Genomic DNA, 9,031 nt, shown 5'->3' on the forward strand with positions numbered 1-9,031 from the left:
TACAAGTTCTACCATAGCCAGACTAAGCTGCTCTTTACACAAGGTTCTCCTGGGGTAAATTCCCATCCTAGAAGCAGCTTACCCTCGTGACACTATTCACTAAGTGATCATCATTCTAATTTTACTCTTGAGGAAATGTAGGCAAGTAAGACAAAGCATTTGTCTAAAACCATAGAGTAACTTAGGTGCATTTCGCTGACCTGTGTAAACTCAGCACATTGCTTTAATAAGTAGAAGAAACTCTTTCCACATTAGAAGAAACTTTTTTCAAGTTAACACTTTCCTGAGCAGAGCACATATATTTTAACATACTGGTACCTTTGCCAGAAAGCAAGACTGCTCCCCCCCGCCCCCCCCCTTCCACCATTACAGAGTATGATCATATGCAAGTGAACTTCTGCCTGTCTGCAGGACTTTCAATAGTAAGAGGTTCTAGCAATAGCTGCTCTCCCTATAGGATATATACAGCAACTGGGTCAGCCTGTTTATGAAATAACTTGTGATTATCAAGGCAGTACTCAGCAGCTATGACTGTATTATACCAGAGTATAATTAAAGACAGACATCCTTAAAGCACTGTAAAATAAGGAAGCAGTGGCACTTAATAAAGCCGTTCAGGATTGGGAAGAGGTTAGGGTTTTGACTCTCAGTTAGTCCCTTGGAGATCAGTTAACCATGCTTATTCCGATCAAGAACTAAAACATCCATCTAAACATCTGCTGAGGACAGTCAGCTCACACCCTCAGGAAAAGACTGAATTTTGTAACAACACAGCAGAGTTTGAATGGTGAAAAGAATCATTGTAAGGGGAAAGCCAAAAACAGAAATCTAATTGAACTTGATTATTTGTACATAAAATGATCTGCCACTATACCAATAGCTGTATAAAGCATAAGTGTTCCCATCCTTACCCCTCAGAATATGGCTAAAACTTTCCTTCCCCTCCTAAATACACATACTGCATTAATACCTGGCATGGTGTTTCAGGATTGACTTCCAATTTGTCTAGACCCTGTGATTCACAGAACATGGTCTTCTTCAGGCAATGTCTATTCCTAAATGACAGAGCACAGGTTAGAAGGGAGGTAGGAAAGTGCCTATTTCTACCCCAGCTATGGAGAGAAGGCTGTATTTTCCGGAACAAAATTGTTACACTAACACTCCCAGCAAGCAACAGATTATCCTAATACTAGGATATACTCCAATAATGGCTGAATCATCGTTATTTTATGGTGAAGTCTCAGGGGAAGGGAAAAGGCCATTTTTGAGAAGACCTAGTTCTAGTGAATGAGTACTACGGAAGAAAGATCATGAAGAATTAGGCAGGGGAATCTTTCTTGTACTTATACTGCTCTTCTTACAAGTTACCATTTTTTTCACTCCATCCACTTTGCTTTTGTAAAGACTGTGGAGAACAAACGAAAATCAACAATTCAGTCCATTTGTTTCACACCAGCTTACTTCATGGACACTTTCATCAGTTTTTCTCCCTTTTTGGATATGCTGCTGTAAGTATCTTCCCAAAGTATGTTCCCACGGTGATGCTTTGATTCCAGGTTTGCTCTGGCAGGTTGCAGACAAAGGGGACCATTATAGACAACTAGCCAAACAAGTGCTTTGCTTTCTTCTTCATGACAGGAACTTCTCAAAATCCACAAATAGCTAGGTGGCTTGGAGTAGACAAGGAAGAACAGATCTGATCCCCAAGCCTAATTATCTAATATTACACTGCTGAGCCTGTACCTGTGTCTAGCAAGGTGGCACACTGAGATACAGAATACCTGTAGTATTCACTGCCCTCAGGAGGCTCTGTAGATCCTCAGTCCTTAAACAGGCTAAATGTGTATTCAGAAGCATAACCATGGCCAATCATGCTGTATAAGTATTTTATGCATCATTATATGTATACTCATAACCAGGTCCGCCCACACATACAAAGTTTAAGGCCATGCATACTTATTTTACTGGAGCAGGACCATAATTTACTTTGATGCATGCGCACTTTCTCTTGCATGTTTATACTGTCAAAGCTTTAAGTGTTTCACAGGAACAAAAAAGATGCTGTTGATTTTTCATCTTAAATTGCAGGGAAAACATTTTTATTGATCTTTGGTTTAATTTTAGAAGACATCAAGTTCTTGCCGACAAAGCTGTTGTAAATACAATCACCAGCTGTCCAAAGCTGCTGCAGCAATTCTGCTGAAGAGGTTCAGAACTGGTCTTCCTCTCCACCAAAGCAAGCAACTGAGCAACCTCACTCCTCACAGCCAGAAACAGTCAGGCAGCAGCAACCTTCCTACTCAGGCAATTGCCTCTCCTACCTAGTACATGGCTCCAAGCCACTCTTCTTCCTGAAGAGGAATTCAAGGGAACCAGACCGCTTCCCCTGGCTGCATGCGTGTCCCAGGAACCAAGTACTTCGCAGAGGGTCCATCACAGGCTCTGTATACTTCAGTACCAGACAAGTCACAACCCATGGACAACACAGAGCACTACAATGCCATAGGCACACCACAGTTGAGCAAGAGTTGTAAGTTACTAAAAGGATTTTAAATTAGAATAAAAGAAACCACTAGAGTACAGAGCAGATATATATTTTACTAACTTCTACAGCATTTCATTGACTGTGGTAAGACCTCAGGTGCTTCTCCTGCAACACTGCGGATTTCCTAATTTCAGCTTCTCTTAGAGCTTAGAAAACCAGGTAACACTTAGTAAGGATACTGAACAAGAACTACACAGCTCACCAGAAACACCTTTAATACAATCAGCACCTCTTCAATTAATAAACTTGGTGAAGTACGGTTGTTGAGCTGTTACAAGTTTATGTCTGATGATTTAAATGATCAGAGTCCCTCCAAATACACTTAAATTTGAACAAGCTTGGTTTAGAAATGTCAGTAGCTTAGTACTGTTCCCTACTTCAGATTGCCTCTGTACGCAAAATCAAGCATACCCCAAGCTAACTGTGCAAATACTTTCTGCTCCAGCCACTCTATGGTTTTAATAGCTCTCCTTTACTACCTCAAGGATGTTCCTCTAAGCTTACACAGTCTGCAAATTAAAAGATGCCATTTCAGGGCACGCACAGGCAAGATGCACATATGGCCAGGCAGAGTAGCACAGCTGCATTCTCTACTTCCTGTTCCCTGACAGGGACTGACAGGTAAGAATGGTAGATGTATGCAATCATTAATATCAGCAACACTGAAGGAGCCTAGCGATAAAACCACATACTGAATACCAGTAAAACTGATCATCACCTTATGAAGTACTTCATACATGCCCTCCAGGCAATCAAATGCAAAATCCTTTTCTTACAGTAAACTTAAATATTGCATTTTAATTAGTAGGGGGTCTCAAACTGGAAAACAGTTTGAGCCTTCATATTTCAGCCTCTTCTGTTGCAGTATCTAAATATTCAGGGTACAATGAGAGTGCTGCAGGTAGGCAGTGGACCATGAAGTATTGTCCAGTCCAAAATGCAGAAAAATAGATTCTAACAGCAACTTTAAAAAAACCCACAAAACACTAAAGCTACCCGAAGTGAAACTCATTATAACAGGCAACATGACAAGCAGCAGTAGAAGCGGAAAACCTTATTTTTTGTGGCTACATGCAAAACAACGTTGATATCAATCCAAGAAAGTAAAGCAGACAATGAAACCCAAACAATTTTCCAGATCCAGAAAAACTGAAACAGCTACAGGTGTTTGCAAGAAAAACACTGAGCACTTTTATTTTTTACTATTGTTTTTACTACTTGGGTAAGAGAGGGCTCTGACAAGCTCATGTGTTCCAATATACAGTATATTTAAACTATAGAAATTCAATAACAATAAAACCACAAAGACTCAAGTGCACTCCCAAGATGGACTCCAGTATTTCACATGTGTTTCTTGTGCCCCACACGCAGCTCACATGCCAAGACCTCTCCAGCTGGGAACAGAAAGCCTGGGTTACAACCGTTCTCCAGCATTTCCAGAGTAGTTCGTTATATTGTCCAAGTGGCACTATTTCTTCTTGAGAGCTCTCTTTCCTTCGCCCTTCTTTGGTTTTTCCTTCCCACGGAGCTTTTTCAATCGCCTCATCTCCTCCTTGAAGTCCTGATGCTCATCCCTACATGGGGGAGGAAAGAAAAAAAACTTCACTCTATTTCTTGAAATACTTAGTTGTGAAAGATTCTTTGAACTGTATGATAAAAAAAAGTTTCAAAGTGGGGTTTTTTTTTTTTTTTTTCATTAACAGTGAAGCCCATACTGAAACTCACTGCAATGTATTCAGTGTTACTGCTAGCAGTAATTTTGGACTGAATAACATGAAAGATTTCCTCTGGTACTTTCAGAACTAATAAGGTTGCCCTTTTCAGCAACAAACAGTGTGTGCATATATATATTATTTCCATTGCATTTATTGATCCATTATGTTTAAATGAGCAGTAAAATATAAAAATCAGCAAGAGACAAGAATGAGAATTTCCCCCTTCTCATCTAGATCAGCAGTCTAGCAATAGCACATCGTGCTTCTGTGCTAGATACTAAGTTCAGGTCATTAGCATCTAAGAAAACAGGGGCATGCTGAGCAGTAATTACAGTACGTGACACTGCTTTCAGGTGACTTCAAGAATGAGTTATGAAGAAACCATCAGCTACTGGTAGAATCTTAATAGGAGAATAAAACAGGAAGGAGGATTAAGGGGCTGGCAGAGATAATGAATCCTCAATAATGTTCTAATAAATTCTGTTTAATCTCTGCCCCTGTATTTTTCAGTGCGAAGGTATTTTTCAAAAGTCACAACTGCATTCCAAGTGGCCTAAGATTGCTGCACTGCTATTTTTAAATACAACTTTTCTAAAAAAGAAACAAAAAGCTTGCGAGGTATTATCAGGCCCCTTTTACTCTATGACTCTTCATTACATACTTCTGACCAGCAAACCTGATCCTCTACAAGCTCTCGGTATACAGAGCAGCTAGAGAAGGAACTTGAGATTAGGAGGGGAAAGAGAAGAGTAAAGAACATTATCATGTCATTGAAGCTTTCTGTGACAACAAACAGCTATTTTAGAAAGCGTTCGCATGCCCACCTAAACCAAGAGCATCTTTGATGCAATCCTTGATGGCTAGTATTGTGATACTAGCAATAGAAATTAATCTGTTTTGACAGGGTTAGCAGCCTCACTTTTAAGGGATTTCTTTAGTGCTACCTGTCTGAAGTCAAAGGACTGCACTCAACTCCTGCTGATGTTCTTTAGCAGTGCAGTTTTTCCTACTCGAGACTGTCGAAATTCTTTTAGAAATTAGACAACAGGTTTGGATGAAGCTGGACTTAACAAGGCTATTTAAACCACATTTGAATTTAATTTAACTTAATTTATTTTAAAGGATAAAAGCCCCTCCAGCCTAACACAGCCTATTGAATGATTGATGAATATATGGTAAGACTGTCTTAGTGCAATTTTTGCATTAAGATAACATCACCTTTTTGTAGCACATTCATTTGCCATATTCAGAACTACAAACCCATCTCTTCTCTATGAGAAAGCTCTCTCCCCTTCCCCACAAAGCCAAAGCAAGAACTATTTCTTATATAACTGGTTGCCCATAACTACACCTAAAGTCTCTCACAAAAGGTGCTAATCATGGTAAAAGTTACTTAAACAGTAGTCACTTACTCTCCTTGCTGTCAGTGTAACAATCAAGTGCGTATTTCCATATACACCATATTCTGAACTAAACTTTTTTCTATGTTCCTCTTTTCCTTGAGGAAAAACACAACTGTATCAAAACTCATACCCCCTTCTCATCTCCAGTCCTGCTCCCACAGAGATTACCTGTAGAGACCAAAGTAACGGAGTTTCTTCATGAGGGCGTAGTAGGTGTTGTGAGGAGGATACCAGCTGTAGACCTCCTTCTTCTTGGCCATAGGCTGCTCACTGAATAACTTTACTACTTTCATAGATTTGGAGTCAGTTGGCCTGACAACTTCTCCAAATATCTGAGCACTAAGCCGGGCCATTCGAAGGGCATAATTGGAAACATTGGACATCTCCCAAGCAAGAGTAGGCACACATAGACAAACAGACCTTCCTGCAAAAGGAAAGACAAAAAAGAGCCACAACTCTAAGATCATTGAGTATTGCAAGCTATCCCAGAATTAAGACAAACAAAACAACTCATCGTACACTGATCACACATCTGAAGTCATGCATTCCTTGCATGAAATCAGCCTAATTCTTAGTACATAACCCTGCATATAAAGAATGTCTACGCTAATTCAGGTACAACTAGCAGCCTAACTAGGACACTACAGACAGCAACATGGACTATAAAAGTACCTACAATTTACCATGGCTAGTTTATTAGCAGATCCCACTCAGCTTGCCTAAGGCTACCTTTAAACTCCAGTCACAGGAACAATTACAGTGTGAACTCTGCCAAAAATGGTGCCCACTGCGATACCTCCGACTTCTACACAAGCACAAGGTAAGACACCACTTAAATATATTGAGGAAGCAACCTGGAAGTTTTTCTCATGAAAATTTCTCACCCTATTTAAAACATTGTATGAATGTTGTTACAGTGCAACTAGCAAAAATGGCCTATTAACTGCAAAAATAAAATAAATGTTTCACACAGATCTTTGAATCACACAGATCTTTCCCATCTCAACTCCCTTCCCTTGATCGTTTCCATCAACTTTTTCTCCATTCTCTTTTCAGTCTCTCCTGATACCTATTCTTTTTAAGAGAGGAAAGAAATCATTTCCCCATACTAGATTATTTTTCCAAGAAAATCCCACATCAGCAGCTTCCCATTCTCTTTCAGCCATCTCCCACCTAAAGACACCTCTGCAACAAAAATGCTCTGAGGACAAAACCATTGTTACTAGGCCACCAGAGACAACATCCACGCTCTCTTAAAGGAGTGGGGAGAAGGGTTTTCTCTCAGTTTTCCTACCCCTCTCCATTTTTTTTTCCTCTTCTTTGCATCTTTACTTTACTCTTTCTCTGCAGAATGGGATGTAATAGGCAAAAATAAGAGTCCCATAATCCTGTATTTGAAGCTGTATGTTGCCTGTACTGTGCCTTTTTGAATAAGTGATGACACAAATCTCCAGAGAAATTAGGCAGGGTTTGTTCAAGTGCACTACACTTACGTTAAAGTTTAAAATTCCTGTTTTAAGAAGTATTGCACAGCTGATTCCAGAAGATGAACATAAAAAAATTAAAGAGCATAGAGCAAGGACAAGAGTAATCAGCAGGACAGGACTAAGCCCATTTTAGTATGATAACAGGGAGCCTGTTGTTTAATAACACAGATCTGAAGTATTCATAACCTCACCTACATACATCTGCCCACTGGAAGACTTGAGACACCACTGTCTACTCTGATTTACTCCTGTTAGCAAAGCACTAGAAAGGAAGCAGGAAAATAACACAAGTAATCTGAGTCAAAGAGAGTAATGCAAAGATTAACAAAAGGGAAGGAAAAGTGTCAGAGACCTCAAGTTAAGGCAGCCAGCCTAGTGTGAGAAGGTAGAAGGTCTTAAATGATTGCATGGCGGCACTTCAACTTGAGCATCTATTACATGGGGGAATGATCACTAAGTGTTGCTAAACAATCCATTTCAGAACAGCCAGTCCTCATTCCTACATTCCGATATAAAGCAACAAATTGTCCCCAAAACTCATCACATCATCACTCTGAAAATACCACCAGACTCAAATCAAACACAAAGCTTGCTTGATCTCTTCCAACTGCAGCCTTAAAATGAAAACACCTTTAGCTCCCAAACAATGCAAATCAGTGGTCTGAGGGACCTGCTTCTCACTTCAGAATCGCTAAAGGAATCTAAATAGCCCAAGCCAAGGCTGGAGACCACCCTTAATCCTTGACAGTCTAAGAACGTTTGAGAGACAAGAAAGGCGAAGGCTACAAACTCCCAAGTGCCAGAGCTATCCAAAGGCTGTTTCAGGGCAATCTCTGATTCTGTGAGATGCTACCAGAACAGTTTTGTTCTTGTCACTTACAGCGATGATATTTTCAGGATCACATACTGGTACTTAACACACCTAAACCAAAAGCAAGACTACGATACAGTGCTGCTTCTTCACCTGCTCCCCCTCCTTACTGCTACTCAAAGCCTTGCTTTCCCATCTTAGGCTGGGCTTTTTCTTCTCAATCTGCTAGCTTGTCTCAGACCGCTTCCTTCTCACTTAGCATATACCAGGAGAACTTTCTGTTGCCATAATTCCTTTTGATTTTCCCACGACCACACGGAGAAAAGAAGGCTGCCCCGGGCCACCGCCCGGCCAGAAGGGCACCCGAGCCAGGCACAGCCCAGCACAGCCCTCCTGCAAGCCCTGCCGCCTCCAGCTCCGCGGCCTTGCTTTCCTCCAGGAGGGCAAGCGTGGAAACCCACCCGCGGGCTGCAACCGCACCTCGGGGTAACCGCCGCCAACGGCTCCCCGGTGACAGAGCCCCGCGCTACCCGCTACCCAGCGGGGCCCGAGATCCCGCCCCAGGGCCCGGGAGGCGGCGCGGGCTCGGCCGAACCCCCCGAGACCATTTCCCCCCTTTCCGCGCACATCCGCAGGCCCCGCTCCCCCCGCCCGGGCAGCGAGAGCGGGCAGCCGTGCCCCCGGCCGCCGCTCACCCCTCCGCCCGGCCCGACCCCCGAGCTGACCCGCGGGCGGCACGGCACAGCACGGCCGGAGGGCGGCGGGGACGGCAGTCGCGGCGGCGCATGCGCGGTGGCTTCTCCGGCGAGGCGTCGCGGCGGGTGACGTCGGGCTCCGTGAGGCGGGGCGGCCGTTGGGGAGCGGTTGTGGCCGCCCGCTAGCCCCCGGCTCCCGCCCGCCCGAGCGGAGCCGCCTCCCCTTTCCCCCCACCGAGTAGTGGCCGTTTGGTGCTGGGAAGCGATGCAGGTCCCCGGCCCGCGCCTCGTGGTCACTCACCCTCATGCCCCCAAACCGGGACCGGGGTGGGGGGGCCAGGGGAGCAGCGGGAAGCCTCTGAGGCGTGAGGGCGG

The 9,031-nt window shown here is 43.2% G+C and overlaps 1 protein-coding gene across 2 annotated transcripts; it reads right to left on the reverse strand.

Moving 5' to 3' along the window:
- Window positions 1–2,099: 2,099 nt before the first annotated feature.
- On the reverse strand, window positions 2,100–8,792 carry MRPS33 (mitochondrial ribosomal protein S33). 2 transcript variants are annotated; one of them, XM_075503427.1, is made up of 3 exons: window positions 8,657–8,745; window positions 5,832–6,087; window positions 2,100–4,119 (listed from the first exon to the last, which is right to left on the reverse strand). In XM_075503427.1, exons 2-3 carry the CDS (start codon window positions 6,044–6,046, stop codon window positions 4,014–4,016), a joined length of 321 nt encoding a protein of 106 aa, XP_075359542.1. In that variant the 5' UTR covers window positions 6,047–6,087; window positions 8,657–8,745; the 3' UTR covers window positions 2,100–4,013. The 2 variants fall into 2 exon arrangements, with proteins under 2 accessions (XP_075359542.1, XP_075359532.1); XM_075503417.1 differs by having other exon boundaries at window positions 2,101–4,119; window positions 8,687–8,792.
- Window positions 8,793–9,031: the final 239 nt, after the last annotated feature.

The sequence above is a fragment of the Mycteria americana genome, chromosome 1 (assembly GCF_035582795.1).
Source record: "Mycteria americana isolate JAX WOST 10 ecotype Jacksonville Zoo and Gardens chromosome 1, USCA_MyAme_1.0, whole genome shotgun sequence".
Taxonomy (NCBI): domain Eukaryota; kingdom Metazoa; phylum Chordata; class Aves; order Ciconiiformes; family Ciconiidae; genus Mycteria; species Mycteria americana.

Bases quoted from the DNA above. Each gene is read 5' to 3' on its own strand.
- MRPS33 (XM_075503427.1), bottom strand. From the start codon at position 6,046: ATGTCCAATGTTTCCAATTATGCCCTTCGAATGGCCCGGCTTAGTGCT. The intron at 4,120-5,831 runs GTAATCTCTGTG...TCCCCCATGTAG, and splicing joins CGTTACTTTGGTCTCTACAG to GGATGAGCATCAGGACTTCA.